This window comes from Rhipicephalus sanguineus, chromosome 9 (assembly GCF_013339695.2).
Source record: "Rhipicephalus sanguineus isolate Rsan-2018 chromosome 9, BIME_Rsan_1.4, whole genome shotgun sequence".
In the NCBI taxonomy this organism is placed as follows: domain Eukaryota; kingdom Metazoa; phylum Arthropoda; class Arachnida; order Ixodida; family Ixodidae; genus Rhipicephalus; species Rhipicephalus sanguineus.
Window position 1 is genome coordinate 77,315,712 of NC_051184.2, and position 26,527 is coordinate 77,342,238.

The 26,527-nt window shown below is 47.6% G+C and overlaps 1 protein-coding gene across 3 annotated transcripts in view; it reads right to left on the minus strand.

Annotated features, from left to right (window-relative positions):
* LOC119405343 (transcriptional activator protein Pur-beta) overlaps window positions 1-20,572 on the minus strand; it is a 119,923-nt gene extending 99,351 nt beyond the window's left edge. For 2 of the 3 annotated variants that reach the window (XM_037672177.2, XM_049419260.1), the window contains exon 1: window positions 19,416-20,571. In XM_037672177.2, the coding sequence (XP_037528105.2) occupies window positions 19,416-19,470 (55 nt within the window). In that variant the 5' untranslated portion in view covers window positions 19,471-20,571. Of the gene's footprint in view, window positions 1-19,415 lie in introns of all 3 variants that reach the window. The other variant, XM_049419261.1, reaches the window with a different exon arrangement.
* Window positions 20,573-26,527: the final 5,955 nt, after the last annotated feature.

Here is a 26,527-nt window from a genome sequence, read left to right on the forward strand (position 1 = left end):
GATTCACTGGCACTTCGGTGAGCTCACTGGCAAACGGCTGTATACGTCGGACTGGTCGCTGGCCTCACGGCTGTGACGATGGAAACGCTGGAATATTCATTGGACTGCGCTGGCTCAAACTGAAGCCTGTACCGTTCGTGCCAGCGCCGCGTTGCTTTCAGCATTGAGCGCGGCTGAATGTTCCAGTATCACTGAATAACGAATGTTTCCGACTCGATGCTGCCCAAATCCGATAGATGCTAAGAGGTGTCAAAAAACATTTGACAATATTTCTAGCTTGGAAAATTAATAGAAAAAAGTGGATGAGAAGTACGCTATTTTGACGACGTAGAGGTGACACGTGAAATCGCTGTCATTTCTAATGTTTCCCTTTCGAATCTGCAGAAAAATATTCCAATAAACTAAAGCGGCCAGCGCTGATCATGCCGCTTTATTTTTTATGCATGCGATGCGTCGATAAGGGCGTTAATTAAGTGGAGCGTGCAGCGGCAGTGAGTGTTCAGATTACGCCGTTATACCGACAAATTAGAGCACTTTAATGAGATAGAATGAACCTTAGTGACAACGATGGCACAATGACGTTAGCAGCAGATGTTGGGAACAAGGGCGGGACATAACGTAAACAGATAAACAAGAAAAAAAGCGAACGAATTCATAACAGCGTTCTTATCCGGCTTCGCACACAATCTCCCGCACGCAATATTCTCAACAAATGCTACCTAAAAAAAAAATGCTATTTTTAAAACACTGCTTCATCTCTGGGCTACGAACCATTACAATAATAATAATAATAATAATAATAATAATAATAATAATAATAATAATAATAATAATAATAATAATAATAAAGTTGGGGGTTTCATGTCCTGAAGCTACACTACAAGACACGCCGTAATGGAGGATTCCGTATCCATTCTGACCGCATATGCATAGGCGTACGCACGGGGGGTGGCCCCCCCCCTATACCCCTAAGGGGGGGGGGGAGGCAAAGTCAGCCTCACACATTGACATAATTGGGGGGGGGGGGGCGCTGCGACGAACATTCGCCCACCCCCCCCTGAAGGGGAACGCTGCGCACGCCTATGCCCATATGGTTGTACACAGTTGTATATATATATATACAACTGGTATTATATATATATATATATATATATATATATATATATATATATATATATATATATATATAGTTGAAAAAAATCAAGCACGTAGGAAAAATTGTTCAGTAAAGGACTGACGTTCCGGCCGCGGGACCGGCCTTCGTCGGAGTGACTCCGACGAAGGCCGACTGAACATCCGACTGAACAATTTTTCCTACGTGCTTGATTTTTTTCAACTTGTACTTCCGGGTCCTTTGTTAGCACTTTATTGTTTATAATATATATATATATATATATATATATATATATATATATATATATATATATATCAAGTCTGGCAGACTTGATGCATCCAGGTAGTATGCGAGGGATTATTGGTCAGCTGCCAGCTCGTAATAAGTTCACGTGTTACGTGACGCCAACAAGGCAGAAAAAGAGTGTTCCACACTCGCCGTCTTGGCTACTGGCGGCGCTGACTGACGCTCCCACGTTTAAATGCACACATATACCCTATAAAGTGGACGGGGGGATGGCCGCCGCGGTAGCTCAGTTGGTAGAGCATCCGACGCGTTATTCGAAGGTCGCAGGTTCGGTCCCTGCCCGCGGCAAGCTATCTTTTCGTCCACTTTTCTTTCTTCACAATTACCTTACATTTATTACTAAAAACATCCCCTATACTTTCCTTGGCATTATTGTGTTAGTTCTCAATAATATTGTGTATAACAAAGAAAACGAGCCCTTGAAATTAACACTTCTTTCCTTATATTATATATATATATATATATATATATATATATATATAATCGGAGAGCCTATATCTCGAATTCACGTTATACGGTTATACGCTGGCGGTTCCCGCGCTCCTCCGCCATGGAAATGGCCGCCGCCGTGGGCCGGGAATCGAACCCGCGTGTTTATGCCTGCACGAGCAGAACGCCGTGGCTGCTACATAGAAAAGTTTTCTATAAAGTCGACGACTGCTGCCGGACCTCCAAGCAGGTGCTTAGCGGCCACAAGTTACAACACCCCCACCCCCCATTCACTCCATCTCACTCGCTAGTTCATTTTTCAAACGTCTCCGCAGTATGGCAGCCATTATGCATCCATCTTCTTCCGATAGACAAGTCAATCCACTATATTGTTGTGCCCCGCGCAGCTGGTGCATAATATCCGCCATACTTACGACGGGAACACTGCGTTCCCCTACAAGCGTCGTGGGTGCGTGCACGCCTTTCGGGGGTCCGCCGCGGCATGACGCCCCCGAAAAACAACGCGCTCCAACGCTCAGAACGGCTTAACCGTCAAAGAAGACGCCGTCCCGCTTAATTAATACACGTACGTGATTAAGGGGAAGTATATAACGTTCCTTTTTTTTTTTTACTTCGGGACCGGCAGATGGCGTTGCGATTCGTTAGAAATAGTACTCGTTCATCACTGCTGACGAAAAGGGAACCGGTTATTACGCTGTTTTTTTTTATTTAGTGATTAATCGGAGAAGTTCGCAACACAATGGATCGACGAACTCTTATCATCGAGCGTTCAACCTCATTAAATAGTACCCTTCTCCGCACGGGGCCCCCAACACCTGTGCATGCGCAGATGTGTGTTTGTTTCGTGCTGACAAGCTGTATGAGTAAGATTAAATGAGGAACCGACATAGAGTCACCGTCACCTGTGTCGGTTGTTTGACAGCGCAAATTGTTTTAAAGTTCTATCGTTGTTCCTATGCTGTAAGAGCAGAGCTTTATCTACGTAGAAATTGAATGCCGAAACACCAGTGAGTGAGTGAGTGAGTGAGTGAGTGAGTGAGTGAGTGAGTGAGTGAGTGAGTGAGTGAGTGAGTGAGTGAGTGAGTGAGTGAGTGAGTGAGTGAGTGAGTGAGTGAGTGAGTGAGTGAGTGAGTGAGTGAGTGAGTGAGTGAGTGAGTGAGTGAGTGAGTGAGTGAGTGAGTGAGTGAGTGAGTGAGTGAGTGAGTGAGTGAGTGAGTGAGTGAGTGAGTGAGTGAGTGAGTGAGTGAGTGAGTGAGTGAGTGAGTGAGTGAGTGAGTGAGTGAGTGAGTGAGTGAGTGAGTGAGTGAGTGAGTGAGTGAGTGAGTGAGTGAGTGAGTGAGTGAGTGAGTGAGTGTGAGTGAGTGAGTGAGTGAGTGAGTGAGTGAGTGAGTGAGTGAGTGAGTGAGTGAGTGAGTGAGTGAGTGAGTGAGTGAGTGAGTGAGTGAGTGAGTGAGTGAGTGAGTGAGTGAGTGAGTGAGTGAGTGAGTGAGTGAGTGAGTGAGTGAGTGAGTGAGTGAGTGAGTGAGTGAGTGAGTGAGTGAGTGAGTGAGTGAGTGAGTGAGTGAGTGAGTGAGTGAGTGAGTGAGTGAGTGAGTGAGTGAGTGAGTGAGTGAGTGAGTGAGTGAGTGAGTGAGTGAGTGAGTGAGTGAGTGAGTGAGTGAGTGAGTGAGTGAGTGAGTGAGTGAGTGAGTGAGAGTGAGTGAGTGAGTGAGTGAGTGAGTGAGTGAGTGAGTGAGTGAGTGAGTGAGTGAGTGAGTGAGTGAGTGAGTGAGTGAGTGAGTGAGTGAGTGAGTGAGTGAGTGAGTGAGTGAGTGAGTGAGTGAGTGAGTGAGTGAGTGAGTGAGTGAGTGAGTGAGTGAGTGAGTGAGTGAGTGAGTGAGTGAGTGAGTGAGTGAGTGAGTGAGTGAGTGAGTGAGTGAGTGAGTGAGTGAGTGAGTGAGTGAGTGAGTGAGTGAGTGAGTGAGTGAGTGAGTGAGTGAGTGAGTGAGTGAGTGAGTGAGTGAGTGAGTGAGTGAGTGAGTGAGTGAGTGAGTGAGTGAGTGAGTGAGTGAGTGAGTGAGTGAGTGAGTGAGTGAGTGAGTGAGTGAGTGAGTGAGTGAGGAGTGCTTGCGTAAGAGTGAGTGAGTGAGTGAGTGAGTGAGTGAGTGAGTGAGAGTGAGTGAGTGAGTGAGTGAGTGAGTGAGTGAGTGAGTGAGTGAGTGAGTGAGTGAGTGAGTGAGTGAGTGAGTGAGTGAGTGTGTGCGCGACTAACTTTGCCTTCCTCCATGCCGGGAATAGGACCTTCGTCCACGTGCTCAGCAGCGCAAGACTTCAGTTGCAACAGGCAACAACGACGGACATGCATTCATATTCAGGCAACAATGCAATGTGCCAACGCGGAATGACAAGACCACACAGTCATACCAGAAACGGTTGATCGCCAACAAGTCCACAATCGAGAGAGCATCAGTTACTGAAAAAAAAAAAAAACGGCGCATACAAATACGCGTGCGATCAGCGCACCTTCGGGGGGCCGCATTTCCGTAAGCTGGCCGTGCCGGGTTTGAAAGTCTGACTCGTAACAAGCTTCGCTTGAAAAGGAAGCGAACAAAACTACGTACGCGGAAACAACGGCGTCATTAGTACACCATCTCGGTTGGCAGTCCGGCCTCCGTCACAGAGCACGTCGTGACGTCACACGCCGCGCACTCGCATTTATTGTTCCGGCGCGCGCCTGACACTCCTCAAAAGCGCTCTTCACACCTACGCGTGCGCGGCGAGACAGCGCAAACCGTGCGAGCGCGTAGACAGCGGCGCTATCGGTAGCAGTTTTTACGTAACGCGCCTATTACGCTAGCGAGCGTTACCGCACACATAAAACACTTATCCAATCTCGCTCGCAGAGGAAGGGTGGACAAAAGACGCACATAATGTGCATAGAGAGAGAGAGAGAGAGAGAGAGATAGTACGTGGCGTGGCTCAGAGTTATGTCGAGAGGCACGCGCCACACATTTGATCTGCATGGCGCCATTTACGTAAGCAGCAGCGACGGAGCCGGCGGCGGTGCGTGCGAGCTAGCGTCACTGCCAACGCACAGGGGTGCCGTTGCACCCCTTCTTTACCCCCCCCCCCCTAAACAACACACTTGTCGTGGTTTCCTTGCGGAGAGGGGCTAAACGTATCTTGTTTAGCTCAACAGCTCACCATCTTCTTTAAGATACTAGAGAGTTTTAGTGCTGGGTTCCCGCGGGCTTGGGGGCGCGCAGTCCCTTGCGCTCTTTTGTATTCTCGGTGGATGCGGCTGGGAGTACAAAGGAACGCAAGAGCGTGCGTACGCAGGTGGCTTGGGGTCCCCAGTGCTAAAACTCTCTACTAGAGAGTTTTAGTGCCGGGGCCCCCAAGCGGCCCGCGTACGCACGCTCTTGCGTTCCTTTGTACTCCCAGCCGCATCCACGGAGAATACAAAGGAACGCAAGGGCTTACGTACCCAAGCCGCTTTGGGGCCCCGGCACTAAAACTGTCTACTTTCATGCGCTTGAAACCCAGAGGTTTCGAGAGGCGCCCTTATCTGCATGAGTATGCTGACCAATGGGAATACCTTAACTAGGATGGATGGATGCTATGAGCGTACCCTATATAACGGGGCGGTCATGTGTGCGCATAAGCGTGCGCAGGGTTCCCCTTCAGGGGGGGCGAAGGTTCGTCGCAGCGCCCCCCTCCCTATTATGTCAATGTATGCGGCTGCCTTTGCGCCCCTCTTCTCGCCCCCCCCTACAATGTATGGGGCTGACTTTGCGCCCCCCCTTCTCGCCCCCATTGCCCCCCCCCCCTGCGCACGCCTATGTGTGTGCGCCACCAAGCTCGAAATTTGTTGTTGTTGTTGTTATTATTATTATTATTATTATTATTATTATTATTATTATTATTATTATTATTATTATTATTATTATTATTATTATTATTATTATCATGTGGCCCAGATGGCATCCCCTCCGCCATACTAAAAGCTTATAGTAGTATATTTGTCCCAGTACTGACTACGATATTTAATAACTGCCTGGACACTTCCACATTTCCTAGTATGTGGAAAACTGCTCGTGTTTTCCCAGTATTTAAGTCGGGCTCTAAAACAGATGTTTCTAATTATCGCCCGATTTCTCTACTATGTGCCACATCAAAGATCTTCGAGCTGGCTCTTCACAAGATATTGTCTTTTAGTGTTAAAAGCTCATTGATTCCTAATCAACATGGTTTTCTCGCTGGCCGCTCAACTACCACAAATCTTGCTAGTTTCATGACGCAGATCTCCACACCTATTTCTCGGAGAGGACAGGTTGACGTAATCTACTGTGACCTGAGCAAGGCTTTTGACGTAGTCAGCCACACACTGATTATGGATAAACTTGCGCAATTTGATGTTGACTTGTCGGTTGTGAATCTCCTGCAGAGCTATCTGCTCAATAGATATTGTTATGTAGCGGTAAATGGCCAATCATCTTCTTTGTATAAAGTGACCAGTGGGGTCCCTCAAGGGTCAGTATTAGGCCCACTCCTATTTTTAATTTACGTTAATGATGTTTCTTTTGCCATTCGTAATTCTTCTTTCCTCTTGTATGCCGATGACATCAAGATTTTTAAGGAAATTCATTCAGTTAACGACTGTCGCTTGCTGCAGTCAGATTTGCGCTCTTTTTCCGAATGGTGCAACGCTAATAACCTTTCTCTGAATGCCTCGAAGACAAAATTCATGTCTATGACTCGCAAAACATCTAGCGTGTCATTCCAATACTCTGTCAATTCTGTGTCCTTATGCAAGGTTTATGAGATCAGTGATCTTGGTGTTGTTGTTGATAGCACGTTAAACTTTTCTGCTCACGCTAAGCGTGTTGCTTTGCGGGGTCTTCGCACCCTAGGCTGTGTTTGCAGATTGTCTAGAGAATTCCGTTCTCCTATGCCCTTCCGAAAATTGTACACCGCGCTATGTCTTCCTCAACTGGAGTATGCGTCCGTGATATGGAATGGCATTGCTCAATCCAGCGGTAACACCATTGAACGAGTCCAGAAAAAATTCCTTAGCATATATAACCATCGCTTTGCTAAAAAATCTCGTTCAAATACTGCTGAATTATTATCATTGCCATCACTTCACTGCCGACGAAATCGTTCTGATCTCTTGTTTCTTTACAAGCTAGTCCACGGTACCATATCCTGCCCTGTACTTCTCAATTGTGTTAATTTTCGAATTCCGCGTAAGTTAACCAGAGAGAACAGACCGTTTCATGTACCCGCCTGCTTCTTCCAACACTCTACCGTTCACAGAATACAAAGTCTCTACAATGTTAATTTTCTTGATCTTGACATTTTTCATAGTCCACAATCATTGTTTTTATCCGAGCTTTGTACTGTTTTGACATAGTATGGCACAATGTACAAAGTCTTCCCTTCTCCGTCTTTCCGCATAGTTGTATATATGCAATCTAATTTTTCATTCCCCTTCAATATTTCTCGTGTTGTCTTATTTTACTCCTCCCCTTTTGTGTTCATTTCTCTTTGTCTACGTGTATTTGCTCTTTTTATTTGTGAAGACTGTCTGTATTGTATAGTTTATTTTTATTGTTTTTTTTTGCGTGCGCCTGCACAAAGACCTTACGGTTGTTCCTGGGCACGTTAAATAAATAAATGATTGATTGATTATTATTATTATTATTTAATTTCGGTCTAATGTCTCGTTTAATGGAACTAAAGCTCTCTTTCTGTAGAAAAAAACAAACAACCACCATAAATTTGCAGCCAAACTCCCTGCCCCTTAGGCAGAATGACCATATTTAATCCGGCTGTTCATTTTTGTCCTTTATCCCTGCTTTTCCGCCACTAATGCTCCGACCGTATCTTACTTATTTCTATCGCGGATGTGTTTCTGTCGCGGACGGGACCAAGGCGAAGGAACAAACAACTCACAAGGCTTCATGCACAATAGCGCCCAAACATGCAACCGGGTATAGATGGCGCCACATTCAAGTCAAACACGCTCCGTCGTTTCCTTAGCTTCCCCACAGCAAGTATATAGAAATAGAACGAAACGGAACGGGGGGAACAAGAAATTATTGCTAACTATTGCACTGACTCAGATTTAATACAGCTGAATCTCGTATAATAACGAAGACTGACATAGCGAATTATCGCTTACAGCGAACTAAATGAGAACTTCGGTTGACCACGGTTCGTCTGAATGGCATTTTATCATTTGCGTAACCGAACCGAACGCGAGAGCCGCTGGGATAATGGGAATAACAAAGAAATATTAACAAAGAATAACAAAGAAATAACGGTTATAACAAAGAAATATTTGGTTTGCACGAAGCTCAAAACTGGAAAGGTAACACAAAAAGCAATATAATTATTCACTGCACTTAGTGTGAAAACCACGTTTTTTTTTTTTTTTTGAAATAAATGTGGTTGTAACACTAAAACTTTGGTTGAAAATGCGGTCACATACTTCAAATAAATGTGAACGCAGACCTGGCTTGTTTCAAACTAATTTTGTTCTGTTGTGATTTCACCTTCTCGTGCCCTGGAATATTTAGTTTGAAGTACCACAAGGAAACGCTAAGGATTATCTCGTTTATAGCGGGGTTTGAGGCCTAGAATGATTCGTATTGCTGTCTATAACAACTGTTGGGGTTTTAAGCCACAAAACCACGATATGATTATGAGGGCCGCCGTATGTGAAGGGCTCCGGAAATTTCGACCACCTAGGGTTCTTTAACGTGCACCTAAATCTAAGCACACGGTCCTCTACCATTTCGCCTACGTTATTGTGCACCGCTTGGAAGACGAAGACTGAACCCCACGAACACAAGCGCAAACTTTGAACTGAATTTACTGGACGGACACATGATGCTTTAATACAATCGCGTTTCATATCATTACATACAAACCCATAACATTTACAAAAAAAAATGATTTACGAAAATTATAAATAGTGCAATACGGATAACCACTCATGCCGAGGAAACAAGCACCTATCGCGCATCCCTGCATTACGAATCCAGATACGTTATTTCCTTCTGCGTTAGTCCCAAAGAAGCCATACTGACGCAGTCATCCCCCAGGCGAATGATCTCGGACGCCTCAATGATTTCGCGTGTCATCTGATTAACAATGAATAGACAGCAATTGGCCCATGTAAGTACTCAACAATGAATAGACACCAACTGGCCCAAGCAAGTACTTAACAATGAATAGATACCGAGTGGCCCGAGCAACTACTCAACAATAAATAGACACCAACTGGCCCAAGCAAGTACTTAACAATTGACAGATACCAAATGGCCCAAGCAAGTACTTAACAATAAATAGACACCAACTGGCCCGAGCAAGTACTTAACAATGGACAGATACCAAATGGCCCGAGCAAGTACTTAACAATGAATAGATACCAACTGGCCCAAGCAAGCACTTAACAATGGACAGATACGAACTGGCCCGAGCAAGTACTTAATGAATAGGTACCAATTAGCCCGAGCAAGTACTTAATGAATAGATACCAATTAGCCCGAGGAAGTACTTAATGAATAGGTACCAATTAGCCCGAGCAAGTACTTAACAATGGACAAATACCAACTGGCCCAAGCAAGTACTTAATGAATAGATACCAACTGGCCCAAGCAAGTACCCCTAATCCCTGACTTAGGTGTGTGGTAGTGGCCATCGCACGTCTGCGTTCCCAAGTGCCTTGGTGTATTGCTTGGGTTAACTTTGAGTTTCGTCGCGCTGCCATGATCTCACAGGCCACGTACAAAGAAGCGCGTAGTTGAGATCTGCTCCGCCAGGTGTCGCAACGACCCCAACTGCTCACGAGGAAAAAAAAACTGTCTACTCTTTCAATGAACTCATGACACTAAACTTCAATAATTATTCGGACGGTTAATTGGCACTTTATATTAAGCAAACTTCTGTTCCGATATCATGTGTATAAAATATAACTGTTAACTTAATGAGAATCATCGATTTCGTACCAGCTTCATTTTTTTACAAGATCATTTATGAATTTTCGGAAACCGGAAGTAAGTTTCTCTTCCGGAATTTCTGGGATGAGAAACAATTCGGTCACTCGTTGCTCCTGCCACTAAAAATGAGACTTTGACCTCATTTTTCTTTTCTGATAGATAACTAACTTATCACGAAACTATGGCATAATGCGTGTAGTTCTGGAATGACAATTTTGCCGATCTATCTAAATTGACTTCTGTTACTGCCCCTTTAATGCCATCACACCGCCCTGTCATCTGCTGCCTTCGACTGTATTTTTTTCTTTCAAGGCGAAAGCCTTAGCTGCCTCATCAAACACGAAAAGCGACCGTCGGCGTGGAAGGCGTTAAAGAGACACTAAAAGTGAAACAATGAAACGGTTTAGGTTGACAAATTGTACACTGAGAATTCTAATGTCGTTAATTGCACCATCATGTGTTAATAGACGAGAAACCAAAGGTGAAATTTTCATTATTAAATTTCGCTGGAGCTCGGAGTCACCAGAACCGGTGCTGTAGCCTGACGCAACGATAGCGTCGATGTCAGTAGGTGCGCCATGCGAAGACTGACTCTAATGTGAAAATGAAGTAGTATCTTATCACCACTTACTGAGCTTCGCACTTGCTCATAGCAGTTTCCGTAAACAGCAGATCTGTACGGCGTAGTAAACTCGGCTTCGTAAACAGGTGTCGGCACCCCTTTAATCATGAGCAGAATCTCTAGCCCGCGTCGTTCCTCAATTCGATAAAGACGCAGAAACGTTCTATAGTGACGACACAGCTGTTCGGAGCCGCCGCGGCGGCCTGGTACACGGTGTTTAGCTGCTAATCCGAAATAAGCGGGTTCGATCCCGCAGTCGCGTTTCGATGGAGACTAAATGCCGGAGGGCGCGTGTACTGTGCGATGTCGGTGCACGTGAAAGAAATTCAAGTGGTCTAAATTATCCAAAGTCGCTTCGGAAGTCAAAACCCACAGACCCACCAACCGACAAGTATACGAATGGCAGACTGGGCGAGTTGGTTGTTGAGCCTATTTTGAAGTGTAAAGCGCGCTGACGACAACGGACAAAAGGGAGACTCGTGTACACACGATCATGTGTGTGTGTGTTGGTGACTCTCCCTTTTGTACGCTGTCGTCGTCGCGCCTTACACTTCGAAACAAACCGCAAGTACCTCGCAAGTGCGCTTTTCCGAACCACACATTTGCCCAAATGACTATAATGTTCACACTGATCTCCATCACCACCATCGAAATTAGGATAAGATCCTAGCTGCGACATTCCTATTTTTCTTAATCTCTCACGAAAAAAAAAATACTACGGTTACTCTTTCTTCGTGAGTCCTGGCTTGTCATGTATATGATTCTCTTTAAGGAGTCACGTTGACTCTCTGTTGGGTCCCACGAGTCTCCGAGGAGAGTATATTGACCTCAAGACACAGTTCACGTGTCTCTTTAAAGAGATTCATATACATGCACTCTTTCTTTGTGAGAGTCATGTATATATATAGTTTCTTTCTTTGCGAGTCCTGCCAAGCCAGGACTCACAAAGAAAGAGTCAAAGGACTCTTCTTGGAGTGTATAAGCGCATAATGGAAAAGAAAACTGCGGAACGATCCCTTCGCGGTGCGCACAAATCCATCATTGCTCAACACAGCATTGCCTGACGTGGCCTCAGAAATACGGGGACGGACGACACCGCTCTCGGAGTCCACGGGACGCACAACAAAACTCCGCGCGACTCGGAGCTGCAAATCGCAGCGTCCGCCTCCCTCACTTTCACACTGCCTCCGCGGAAGACGCGTTCGAGAGTTCGAATACCATCGTTTGTTGGACGATTCTAAAGTTTCGTTTTCCTTCAGCCCACGGCGACACCGCAGACAAAGCGCGAGAGAAGCCTCAAGAATGTATTAATGTGAGGAAGGTTAAGGTATAAATGACAACCTATATTGGCACTCAGGGATTACATCATTTTCGCTATAGAGTCTAGAGAGTTTTGCGTAACTGTTCTCTCCTCAATCCAGCTCATCGCATCTCTCAACGCATCAGCCATGATAAAGCCGTATACCCTCCCCGTGCCCTCACCGCCACGCATCTGCAATCATTTTTTTGTCAAGACTGCCATCGACTGGAACAATCTTCCCGCAGGCATCGTCCTTCACGTCAATCATGCCAATTTCAAGAATTCCGTTGAGTCACACTTTGTAAATATGAACTAACTTGTTTGTTTCTCCCACCCCTCATGTAAAACCCTACGTACAGAGTACTTGAGGTATTTTCAATAAATAAAATAAATAGAATGTCTATGGCCACAAGAAACCAGGATCACGAAAACCAACGCATCCTGTAGCTATAACTAAAACAAAAACCAACTATCCCAGCTGTCTACGCTTACACTCTATAGAAAAAAAATCGAGTATTTGGGGAGTGTTTTTGCCACACAACTACAATCCTCATCTCTACCTCGCGTACTTTCCTCGCGTTACAACCACACTCGAAGAAAAAAAAAAATGTGTACTGTGACGTTTCTTTTACACATGTGAGAGTCGTAAGTGTACCACTCTCTTTAGAGAGTCACACTGACTCTCTTTTCGGCACATTGGCTCTCCTAAAAAGAAAAAAAGAGTCAACGTGCCTCTCTAAGGGGAACGCTAGACATGTGACTCTCACGTGTATAAAAGAGTCACACTTCTTAAGAGGGCACGGTCCCAGCCCTTCTCGGTCCCGAATGGCGTGCGCGTCGCGATTCTTTTTTTTCTTAGAGTGTATCATACATTTTAAGAAAAAAAAAAGAATCGATTATCACAAAAAGGAAAAAACATGGCTGATCCCTCCGTCATAGGAATCGGTATAACACGAAAGTTAAACGTGTCTTCACAGAAGTAGTGCTTATTGTGTAGTGATATATGAGAGGTTGTACAATGTCTATTCGTGTTTGGCAGCTACACTCTAAAAACTGGTAAGCGTATCGCAAGAGTAAGAAAGCCGAGTTACTCTTCAGAGCGTTCTCTTACTCTCGCAAAGCATCGCATAGAGTGAAATGCACGTTCACTCTGTACGAAAGGAGAGAGTGAAATGTGCTTATACTCTACCTCAATCTGAGAGAGTGGAATGCCCGTATACTCTTCTGGCATGACAGGGTAGAACGCAGTTATACTCCTGCTCCTCATATATATATGTCGATGTGCCGGCATACCGCGAGCGATGACCACTCATTATTAAGCACACGCATATACAGTACAGAGCACACTGCATTCGTCGCGGGGATGGAGACAATTAATAAAAAAAGCAGCGTTTCCAGCGCCTCCCAGTGCTTTTCAGTGTACTGGAATGCACTGGAATCCAGCGCCTCCCAGTGCTTTTCAGTGTACAGGAAGGCACTGGAATAAAGCCTAATATCCGCGTTTTTAGCCTTGGATTTGTGCAGTTAAATAAGCGAATATAACCTCATCGAGTCGGTCGACGATCGAAACTACATTAGAAAGGTTTTTAAGTTCTTCGTATTTCAGTATCCACGTTTTTCGCTTGAACGTCGCGCGCGGAGTACACTGCCCTAAGCTAAATGGTCCGTACGGCTAGAGTGCGCTATTACGGCTGTAGTCGCGGAACGTGAATAATAATGACCGAAAATATCTCCAAGGGCGTGACGAAAACTGAAGTGTTCAATGTGCAGTTCAGAAGTACAGCGTTATCTACACAGAAATGACTAACCGCTTAGCTGGTCAATGCGAATGCCGCACATATCCTCGGTTACGCTAATCTTGTTTGCTGAGAAACGGGCCGGTTTGACGTTCTGATACCGGGAAGCACAAAACAAACAAATGAACTAACTTGTGTTTGGTTGTCGCACGTACGGAGATACTCAAACCGGCGTTTCTAAACAAAAAAACGAAGCCAGATCACCGATATGGTCAGTGCAATCAGTGACAACATGAAAGAAAAAGGACGTGTTCGTCGTCTCCGAGCGTGGCGTTGTGGTAGCGCGTCGGACTCGCAATCTAAGGGTCGCTGGTTCGAACCTCACTTGCGCGTGTTTTTTTTTTTTTCTCATGTCTTTTTTTTTTTTTTTTTTGTCGCAGTGCTCGTTATTATGTCATCATTACGATCTGCGCTTGAATAAATTCTCAAATGCAATTTTAAGGCCCTATTTGGCCCGAGTTCTGCTATTTCTTTCTTGAAGTGTACTACTACTCCTTTCGGAGGGGTCCCGCTACTCTGCTTCGGCAAGAGTTACGTTACTCTGTTGAGGTGGAGTACTATAATCCTTTCGGGGGGCATTACTATACCCTGCCTCAAGAAGAGGTGATTTACTCTGGAAAAGAGAGTTAAATATGGGACAAGAATATACTCTCCCAAAGAGAGTGCCCAGCACTCTCTTAGTTCTTAGAGTGTATAGCACCATTTGACGTGGATGCACCCATGTCGACAGCATGTCTCTATCGCGACGACTAACGCCCATGGTCATTATTAAACCGTTGTGGTAGCTGACGATGTGATATTTGGACATAGCGAATCGTGAATCCCGCGTAAAGATGATATCAACAAGCTCATAATCAACACTGGTACCCGGTATGCGCTTCTTCAAAGCGTCGTCAATTAAGGAGAGAAACGGCACGGTGTGCGCTTTCTAGTAACGGGTAGCCGACGCCTGTGCTCATGCATACATAACACACACTGCGCTTCAGCAACACGGGAGGTAGAGGTTCGTAGCCTGAGCAGCAAACGCGTGCGTCCCGCTGGCCTCTGTCTCGCAGGCGCTGCTTTCGCTCCACCAGGGCACGACATTCGCCCGTGGAAATCGCGTCCTTTCTGCAACGCGTATTGCAGCAGTTTTGTTAGTCGGTTCTCTCGCAATTGAAGCAGTCGGCGGCAGAGAAATCCCGTTGGTGCACGTGGAAGCTGCACTACTCCGATGAGCCGACGCACGCTAACGCGAATCCAAAGGCAAAGAACGTAACTGCGTCAATGGTGCCTCGGCGACGGCAGCGCGGCCAGTCTACCTCTCTGGTATCGAGAGGCTTTAACCATTACCTCCGATATCGCGTGCAATCTCGGAGGAAGCGCTAGTAAGTGTCGATCGTGAAGCATTACTTCTTTTCACACCTCACAGACGGCGGCACCGCCCCGCTCCGCCCGCCGCGAAAGAGAATGTGCGAAAGGTATAAGGCGCGTTCGCGCCGTGTCATCTCCCGAGTTAGCTTACTCGGTAGCGCGTCGGGCGCTTGCCGTCGCGGCCGCAACGTCGTGGGTTCGATTCCCAGCGGGGTATATTTTTCTTGGTTTTTTTCTTTCTCACCCGTTGGCGTCCATTTTATCAACGTCATATCCGTGACGGATGTACTTGGTGGACCCCGGCATAAAACACTTTCGTGTTAAAAAAGATCGAGCACTTGGGGAGTATTTCTGCCACATAACAATAATGGTCATCTGGCTTGCTCGCGCTTCCTGGATGCCTTGAAAAACCGGCTTTCGCAAGTTGCCTGTCAGGAATGCCATGTCACGCTGAAGGTGACATGATACTGGCGAACAGGACGAGTATGGTGCCTCTCTACTCGTCCGAGTCCTATTCGTTAGTGTCATCATCTCGCGTAGCCTCTACAACTCAATGCCCGCAACGTGAGCCGCGAACGCGCTGCCTTTCCTTCGCCTGTTCTCCCCTTATTTTAAAAGCGAAGCTGCCCGTAATTTGTGCGGCCTATCAGAACACTATCATCATCGTGAACGGTATGTGGCACAGAAATTGGGCAAATACCACTACTCACCACTGGTACACTAAGAGAGAGAGAAAGCTATAGAAAGAGAAAGATTGAGAGAAATAATGGGAATAAAGACAAAAAGATAGAAAGACTTGGCACGACTAGTGTGAACCTGCCGCACTAGGGAACGGGAAAGGCAACGGCGGCTGCGAGAAGAGGCCGGTGCGATGGAAGCCCTATACGCCAACGACGACGTGCCCGTAGATCTATATGAGAGGTGCGAACGCTCGGTTCGGGAGTTTTGGACATCCGTGTCGTGACTAACCTAAAGCCAAGCAACAACCTAGATACTGATTGATTGAAAAACTTTATTCAACAAATAAGAGATAAGGGAGCAGCAAGGGTGGGTCCCTATAGTCCAGGACTAGCAACCAGATTAGATTTCACAATTGTCCAGTTTCGCTGTTTCGAGCCTTGCGCGACTTAGTGCAAGCTTCGCCATTTTTTTTTTTTTTTTGGTACCGTGGCCAGCGCCTCTCGCGACGTTTTCGTGTAAACACGCCCGGCTCTCGCAGCTGCCTCCGAGCATATGCGGTATACCGATGCATGCCACACGACTAAGCGGTGCGGTGGCGAGCGCTCGCATGGTCGCAACACGCGGCAGGAGACTGGACTCCGCGATCGGTTCCGGCTAAAGCCCCTCCATCGCGTCTGCTGCCGCTTTTGGGAAACGCACGGAGGGGTTTTAGTTCCGGCAGGATATGAAAAAGAGAGCGGCATTCCAGGCATGCAGATAGAGGAGGCGTTGATGAAAACATGAACGGGATTAACGTTAAGGATGAGTTGCAGCGCATTTGGCAGGCAGCCAATCAAAAAATCACGAAGGGCAAATGCGGCTGTCACTCATCATCATTATCCGCCTGTTTCGGTCCACTGCAGGACGAGTGCTCTCCCATAATGCTCTCCGGTTTACCCTATCCTGCACGATCTTGTTCCATTTTATCCCTTCGAACTTCTTAATTTCGTAACTTATCTAACTCTCATGCGTTCCTCGACCCCATCCCTTGGTAACCTTTCTGGTGCTGTTACTGCACACCGGTTGTCTGTACACATTACGTGGCCAGCCCATGTCCACTTCTTTCGCATGATAACTATCTGCAAGCCATGTTTGTTCCCTGACCCATTCTGCCATACTCCGATCTCCTCATGTTATTCCTATCATTTTTCGTTCCAATGCACGCTGCGTGGTCCTCAACCTTTTCTCCAGTTGCATTGTTGTCCTTGTTTCATCCCCGTACGTTGAAACTGGCAGTATGCAGCAATTGTATACTTTTTTTGCTGTCATTAAATTAAAGGCTGTCAATGAGCAGTGTAGAAAGACTACAATGTGTCCGAAGTGGTGGTATACAGTATAGTTACGGTGCTCGGCTGCTGACCCGACGGCCGCGGGCTCGATGGAGGCGAAATGCTATTGGCCCGCGCACTGTGGGTATCAGTGCACGTTAAAGAACAGTGGATTGTAGAACTTAATCCGGAGCCCTCCACTACCGCGTGCCTCATTATCATACCGCGGTTTCGGCACGTGAAACCCCATAAATTTTAATCACAACGACTGCATTGTGCAGCCGCTGACATATATGGTGCCGAAACTTGGAGAGGAACACAAAGGCAGCCCAAGAAGAGACTCAAAGTGATAGGCCTAGTGCGATCTGACAGGGCTGCGGATAGTAATAGGCCGTATTAGAATAGGGCACGCATATAGCCTTGCGTTAGCGTTTGTCGTCAGCTGCGCGTGCGCCATACGCTATCCACTTCGCTTTACACACGTTAAATTACGAAAACTGCGCATCGTACCCAAGTCGCGCAACGTACCCTTTGCCAAGTCTACGTAATAACGATGATGAATTTACGAAAAATGTCGAACAAAGACTGCGCGGCGTTTTAAGCGATACGCCCAATCCAGAGAGCCGTGGTGTATATCTCTTTGAGGCATTTCGGAGCCCACAAGAAGCAATAAGTGTTCTCCTTTACTGGCGCATGTGCAAAGAAGAAAAAAAGAAACGTATTTCCAAGATGGCGGTGTCCACGTTGACGTCAGGGTAAGGACGGACGGTCTCACGGCATGCAAACCGAAATTCAGACCCTTTAAGCGCCGTCGCAGTAAATCCTAAATGCATACGCGAATAGAGTCCAAAATCGGGCGCCAAGTGACGCCAACTCGAATAGCGCTTTCCGCGCTTACGGGCGGAAGACCGTTGCAAAAGCGCGCCAAAATGGCGGCCAACCGCGCGGAACGTTTATCAGCGCACGCGTTCAAAACTGAGAGGCGCGTTCGAAGCGACAATCCACGCATACATACATACGTATATTAAATAAGACTGGACAGACAATCTGTAGCAGACGACGAGAACGAAGCAGACATATATACGCGTCTGCTCGACGTCTGCTCCACCGCACAAAAGACAGGCGACAGCCGCGAAGTCGCGCGGGCTTCCAGGAAAATGTGGGGTGGAAAAAAATATGTCGCGAAGACGACGTTCTCTAGTTAGAACACGGACTAATAAAAGTATGTACGACTCGTTTTACTCGGATATCGATGCAGTCCTGCAGGCGCAGTCGGGCAAACCGCTAAAGGTTCGTCGACATGGTGCCCGCGCGAGCAGTGTTGCAGAGACGACAAAGCACAGTGCACAGTAAAAGCCTTTCTCTCTCTCTCGCTGTCATGGTAGCGAGCTACGAATCAACGAAGAGAGAAGAAAAAAAAATCTTTACACGAGCGTTTTCGTTTGTAGCTATTTACATCGTCTGGCTCGCCCTCGCCCTCTGCGTCTGCTAACCCTCTGCTACGCACCTGCGCAGCTGAACTGCGCACGCTCTCTACTGCGCGTGCGGGCAAGGCAGCCGTCTGGTTGGTGGTCACCATTTGGTTATTTTTTTTTTACTTTCTTCTCTAACCAAAAGCCGTTTCTGTCAACCATTACTCCTCAACCAAGATGGCGGTCTCACTTTTTTTTTTATCCGACACGCGTCAGCGGGGGCGGGCGAACTGCCCATGCATATGTGCACGACACTGTCAAGATTTTTTTATCGATAAACTTATCGCGGAATCCGTGACGCAGAGATAAGCGCGCAAGCGACGACGGTTTGGACGAACCGCGCCGTATCCCAACATGTCCCGAGTTGATTTCACATTGTAATTCATCGATTAGATCGCGTGAGCTTATAGTAATCGCGAGTATACTGTTAAAGTATATGCGAGCCGGATTTGGCAATACGCTGCGTCATCACTGTGGCAGCTCGTATTCAAATCGCGACGTACGTGCTTGGGGCATGCGACTCGGGAAAAGCCAGAAGGCACCCGGAAGCGAGCCGTTTAAAACGTGACGTTAGCGTTAGACGCTGGCAACCGTATGCATAGTGAAGGCTGCGCAACTACTAAACCCATGACGCAGCTAACGCGGAACGAGACCTTGCCGAAGATTTTCAGGAAAATGTGAACGAGATATCGCGTGATTTGAGCTCGTCACTTGCCCGGCAATCCCTGGACTGTGACGTCGTTAAAAGAGTTAGGGGGGGGGGGGGGGTGGGCACGCCTGATTATAATAACGTGACTACGGCAGACGACGCGGCGATTACGAAGATCGCAACGAGAGTCCACACGTCGCAAAAGCTGACAGAGAAGTCGGCGCCATTGGAGTCATCACTCCCATACATAGCGCGCGGTTTGGATGGCTTCTTTTCCTAAAGAAAGATTTTGGACGGGTGGTACACGCGTTAGGATATGGGGCACCCATGATGTCAACTTACACACAACGATGTAAATTAAAAAAAAAAGTACTTACCGAGCTCGCTCGATGAGGAATGGCGGGATATATCCATCATGAATCCGGCCGGCATCAAGACGTCTTCGAGAGATTTTTTTCGAAAAATTGTCCGACTGTGACCTCAATAAGCACACAACACTGTTCTCAAAACAGTTCGCGAGGGAAACAAAGGTAAGGTAAGAGTGTCAGTTCGACAGCGGTGCTTGTTCTCCCAATATTTTTTGTTTTGTTCACTTTACCGTACGCGTTGGCCGTTCTAAACAAATGGCGCTGGTTCCCGATACGTGACCGACAGTTGTCAAGCGCTCCTTCTCCACACCGTTCGCGAGATACATAAAAAGCGACGACACACGGGCGCCGAATTACACGTCCACGGAATATCGTTTTCGGCGCTGCCAAATTGGTCACACCTACTTCAGGCTCCGCTTCGTCTCCTGTAGCATATTTTTCAACTCTCGATTCAGTCGCCGGTGAACGCTGATCGTCGTTTCTTTCTGCGTCGCCGAAAACACAATCGAAGCGAGGCGTTCCGTTACAGAGGTACTGCTTCCGCCATCTTTAAATGCTTTTTTGTTTTTTTGTTCCTTCGTTTCAAACAGTAGGCGCCTCCGCGTCGTCTGCTCCAGCTGCGTCGTCTGCTATACGTCCGCAGTGTAGCAGTTACCGCAGCGGTCCGTCTTCGGCACCGTTGTCCGGCTTCCCCCACTTGTAGGCGTCTTCCGCTTTTTCCTATGGTGGCTGGTGGGATCCTCCGCTTGCCGATTTTCTGTCGGCGGCTTGTTTCGCGCCGAACCCCGTTAGCAACGAATGGAACGTCGTCTCCCTTCGAAATTCAAACCTGCGAACGAGCAGTCTCCGTTGAGCAGCAGCTCTCCCGTCGAAAGCCGAGCCACTCCAATAAAGAATCTCGCTGCCGACGCCGTTAGATAACAACGGACTGCGCGTAGCGTCCGGCTCTACCTGTGCCAGATGCGGTTTTCAAAAGCTTGACCACGAAGTGCCCAAACAAACGACACCAGCCCACTGCACGCAACAAATCACCAGCTGCCGTCGTCACCACCAGCCGTTGTCCAGCCAACAACCAACCGCGAGCCAGACGGACCAGACGGCCGCGCTGCTCCTCACCCCTTCCCGTCGTCTGCTTCACGCCCTGTCGTCTGCGAACCCGTCTGCGCCGGCGGGAAGGAAGCGGCCAGCGTCGGGCGCGCTACAGCAGCGCCGCGCCGACGGTCAGCGGACGGGGCCTCAACTACGGATACAGACGCAGCAGAGAGGGAGAAAGAGCGGCTGATTTGTGTTTGTTTGATGCGTGCCGCCGCCGGCCGCCGCAGCTTTTCCAGACGCGCATTTGCTTGTTTGGCAGCCGCCGCATCACGCGCCGACGCCGCAGTCTCGCGCACGGTCTCGCGAGCGAGACGGGCCCTTTTCAAAATGTTTCGCGCCATCAACCCCCTCCAACCACCGCCTACTCCCCTCCTCTGACGTGACAGTGACCTCATCAAGCACACAAAAAGAAATTCATACCATCCCCCACCCCCTCGCACACGCAGGGCATGACAATAATGCGTGACGTCTGGGAGCAGACGTCCGCCGTATAGCAGCCGACAACGGATCACCCAAAGCTGAGTTATCCAGACCAGACGGCGCAGAAGCAGAAGGCAATCGCCGGAAACAGACGGCCAATCTTCGAGAACCCCACAGGGATAAAATACAAAATCCACCGACGTATTCGCAGACACCGAATTGAAGAGAAAGCGGATGCTGCCCCTATAGTACAACACGAGCTTTGACTTGTAACGTTAAACATTCACCGTGAACTCGTGTCGGCCAACAGTTTTACACAGGAAACATAAGATGAATCAGGTTGAATCTTGTGTAAAAAACAACAACCACTTCACGGATGCAGGCACAGGAAAAGTTGGCAAAACGATCATCCAGCTGCTCGAAATCTCGGAGCGCAAAGAGCGACAGAAGCGCCCTGCAGCGAGAATGCGGAGAAGCAAATTAAAGCGCGCAAAGTGGCTGCAAAACCCAGAGCCATGGCACCATCTGCTACAAACATCGTCAGCTACAAATATCGTCTGCATGAAGGCGTCCCGGCGAACACGTGACCACTAGCGGCCCGATGGCGGAGAACATCTCGGAAGACTGGGCACCAATTGCGCTCAATTGATCCTTGCATGGAAGGCATTACGACAGCCAGCGGTCGCCGGCCTGACGAAAAAACAACAATGGCTCAGGATCTCTACGCCATGGCACTGACGCCTGTCGCTGCCCTACTGGGAAGCAAAGAAAAAAAAAAGAGAAACAACGATATCGCCTTTTGATGTCATAAACGACAACGGCTGTGCTGGGTCGCTGCTGCAAGGTTACTAGAATCCTTCTCATCTCGTATAATGCGCTGGCAGGTATGACAAGGACCGAAGAGAACGAAAGACGACACAGGGTGGCGCGCAAACTAACAACTTACTTTATTTCGAGCATGAAAAGACTTATGAACAGGCTCGAAAAAGAACGGACGAACACGAAAATGAAGGGAAATACCGTACCACGGAATACTATTCGGAGAAGCGCTCTTTCATTGGCGATTTCGAAATACGTCAGAGCCCCCACATAACGCGTCAAGCGTGACGAGACGGAGCAAACGCGATGGTATTCCGTATTTATTTATAAGCCCCCTAGACTAAATCCGAACTCAAGAAATGTGTAGGAGAAACAATTCAGTAAATTGAAGTAAATGTGTCGCGACACACCCGACAAAATAGCAATGGACGCCGACATTGAGCCGTTAGGCCTTGCGGAGGTCGGTGGCACGTGACAAAACGCAACACGTAAAGAAAACCAGCGAGGGTTAGAAAGTGAGAGAGAGAGGGGAAACGAAGAGTTCTCGCGCTACCTTCAAAGGCCGGCAATCTGAATGAGAAAGAAGGAAAATAAAGCAGATGCACGTCTCCCCTGCCTTAAACATTACGTGTAACCAGAAAATGAAAAATAAAAAAAAAAGATGGCGCGCGGGAATCGGTCGTGAGAGGACGGGAATGACCTCAACCCTTCCCAGCAGCGCGCTCAACTTTGAGCAGCGAGCGATGCGAGCGCCAGTCGGCGGCGGCGGCAGCGGCGCGCTGTTATTATTATTAGTTACGTCTGGCGGGAACGGATAATCTGTCGCCGACGGTAGGCTGGTTGGGTGGGTTTGGAGGAGGTGACGCTGGTTTTACTGCCCTCCTCACAGCCAGACTCACAGCCACTCCTTGCGACTGATGCAACGAACCAACCAGCGGGCTTCGCCGAGACGAGGGAGAGAGGGGAAGCAACGCCGAGACGGGCAAGGAGGCGCGACGGCGAGGTTAGACAATCCGCAGACGACGGAAGCGCAACGTGACGTCAGTTCCGCAGAAGCGCGAGCCAGCCAATCGCGCGAGAGTGCGCACGCGCTCCCCGGCAGCCTCGCTCCTTCCGCCATTTGCGCGGGTGCCTGCAGCATTCTTCCAATTTTTCATTTTTTTTTTTCGCCTGTGCCTTTTTGATCTTTTTTTTTTCTTTTCACGTTGCCACATCGGCCGGCAATCGAATCCAAAAATAAGAGGGAACAAGCAACAAAGACGAGCCACTCTCGCGTTCATTTTTTTTTTTTTTCTCATCCCTCCAGACACGTTCCTCTTCGATGCAGTCTAGAAAGAAACTGGTCGCTTCGTTCGCTCGTGCGTTCGGAAGAGGGATCGCGACAAGCTCGGCGCATGCGCGAGCCGATCGACACGGACCCAGTGTTCGCCTCCTCCGAGGCGTAGCGGCGACGCACGAGGAGGTGCTGAAACGCGCAGGGTTCCGAAGCGTGCAAGCATTCCTACTCTAAACGCCTACGCGCTGCTCCCTGGTCGGTTGCGCCGACATTGACGCAATTTAGAATCGGCGCGGTAAACGAACCGGCCCAGTCCAGAGAATCCACAGTGGTGTCTCCGTTTTCCACACTGATTTTCGATTACGCGCCCACGCAAAGTAATCAAACACAAAAATTATAATCGCTGGGGTTTGACGTCCCAAAACCACGTTATGACGGTATGATTATGTGGAACGCCTATAGGGCTCCGGAAATTTCGACCACCCGAGGTTCTTCAACCTTAAGTACATGGACCTCTACCATTCCGCCTGCATCGAAATGCAGCATGCCGCGGCCGGGATTCGATCCCGCGACCTTCGGATCAGCAGTCGAACACCGTACCCACTAGACCACCGTGGCGGGTAAAAACTAATTAAAAAAATCTCAGAGTTCGGCCTCTGCCACCAATGAATTGCCTGTAACAATCACACGTTCACTAAAATATTGCGTAATAAATGAAACGACTCGGAAACAATGTGAATATTAACAGGTACTTATTGAAATCTGTCATTTCTTTAAAGTTTTCAAGGATAAATCGCATCGAACTCCCGGCCACGGCGGCCGCTGTGGAAATGCTCGAAAAAAAGTGTATTTTATTTTATAGCAGTTAACTGCAGCTACATCATAATTAATTCTTTAATTACTGTACAGTTAGTCATGTCATCTCTCTTCATAAAACGAATTCAATTACACATTCCAATTACATCCAATAGTTACCTACTGACGGCGAGCATTCCCAGAAAATGTAAAAAAAAAAAATTTCGAAATTCCTGCAGAAAAGCCCCACGTCGAGCGTCTCGTCATACCTTCACCAAAGTGATTGTGCATAGCGAAATATTTCACCCAGAAGTAATATCTAAGAACTTTAGATGACAAGAAGGTTTAATTTTGCCATTAGCATAGTGTTCCTAGTTTTCTTTATCAGTGCACAGAAATAGCAAAAGGGAGTCACATGTAAGGATATGAACAGCTCATAAGTATTCAATAGAAACGTATGTCTAATACCTAATTCAGCAAATTATTGCGCTTATCGACACAACGGTTAAACGTGATATAACGGACATTCACCTTCTGAATAAGAATAAACGTTCCAGTTTTAACGAATTGAATAGAAGTGAGGTGTTTACCAAGGATGTGGTCTATATACTCTGTACACGCCGTGTCGCGAAGGTTTGGGGTAACAGCCTGAAATCATGCAGTCATTCAATCTTCCCACGCAAGTACCACGTGATCGTGTAAAAGCGTGGCGTATGGAGGCGATATTGAATTCCCGGGAAACGAGCACGCGCGCGATTCTTGGGAATCGGGAAGGCGGAAACGCGCTTCGCTATGCGATCGTGAACGTGACAAGACCGAAAGCAACAAGCCACCGCGTCAGGACTCTGTGCGGCTGGTTGGTTGGTTGGTTGGTTGGTTGGTTTACGCATAGTTGCGTCGCAGTTCGGCAACTGCGTAGGCGCTCGCTCCTCGTCGGCGAGTCTCCTCAAGGCTGCGTCGAATAGCCGAGTGGTTGCGCAGTCGCATTTCCGCATCGGTGCACGCACGCACTTTATACCGCCGCTATACTATACTAGCATATATAGTAACAGGCAGGTTTTAGTTTCACCTGCGCACGGAATATTTCGGCTAGCGAACGTAAGAAAAATTCAGGTGCCCTTGCGCTATCGGTAAAACGGGGACAAGCGAAGCTTAGTGTCTGCGTGCCTGAAATATCTTTTCTTTTCTTTCTTTCTTTCTTTCTTTTCTTCTTTCTTTCTTTCTTTCTTTCTTTTTTTCTTTCTTTCTTTCTTTCTTTCTTTCTTTTTCCTTCCTCCATGCCGAAGATTTAACCGTCTTCCACGTGCTTAGCAGAGCAACATATGACCGTCGTTGCTGCAGGCAGCAACGACGGTCATATGCGCGCTCACATCCAGGCAACAATGAAATCGACAACGTAAAGAGACAAGTCACCTCGATAAAAAATCAGACTGCCGCCTGCGTCAACCCAAGGGTTGATCTTCAGGTCCCGAGTAAAGTTCACCATACCATGCCGCATCAGATGCGGCTGATAGCCGCATAGCCCACCACAGAGAGAGCATCATATCGTATACGTGCTTAAACCCGGATATGATTACGAGGAACGCCACATAGTAGAGGATACCGCGGCTTAATTTTAGCCACTTGGGCAATACGGTTGCCTCGCAAACCATATCGCGTTTTTTTGGCGCGTAAGACCATTGAACACAGAAGCGTCAGTGACGGCGGAGATGGGCAGAAGAAGAGGGCACGCGTGGCACTGATGGCTCTCTTTCTATTATCTGCCAACCTCTAAGTTCTTTGTCTGCTGCCTGTCGCTCTGGGTTGGTCTATCCACGGGATGCTCTGTATATGTATATATATGCTTGCATGTCTGTCTGACAACTTGCAAGTTCTATGTCTGCCCGCGTAGACAGCCGTGTTATGCACGGATAGTCATAACGTTATGCTTATATATACCGTGTATGTTTAGAACACGCATGCGTTCTGTATACTTATTCGTCTGTTCTATTGTTGCCTTCTATTCCAGCCATTCTAATCCATCCGTCTATCTCTCCCGTCTGCGCGTCCTTGTGTCCATCTTTACCACATTTGTTTGTATTTTTTTGTATTTTTTTTTCGTAAATACCGCTCAAACAGCCGAGCGGCCAGAAATTTTCAACAGCAAAGCCTCGGATGCGTCGTGAAACACGAGAGGTGGTCCGCTTCGGTGGTATATATACCGGTTACGGTGCTCGGCTATACTGACCGCAAAATTGCGGTTTCGATTCCGGCCTCGGCAGTCGCATTTCGATGGAGGCGAGACGCTATTCGCCGCGAGATCGGGCTACTGGTGGCTATAGCACCGTCGCAGCGCCAGTGTGGATAGGCGGTTGTCGGCGCGTGTACAAACGCACACAACAGCGCTTCGTTGTGAGCGATTTGACCCGATTTCCGGCAAAGAAAATAGCGTTGACTACAGCTCTCTGGTAATATGTGCGCTCTTCATTCCCGATTTAATGCACGAAGCGCGCCGAACGTCACTATTACTTGTGAGAGAAGCGCATTCTGCCAACGAATGGGTTGCTCGCCTTCGGCAACAGTCGGCGTTTTCGCAATGGATGACGTTTTCTTGTTGTTTTATTTGTACATGTTTAGCTTGTCTTCTACCTACTACGCACTGCTGTAGTGCGACTGAATTAAGTATTTACTTCTTGTTCATCTGGATACCTCCCAATAAAAAGAAAGCCCGTATTCC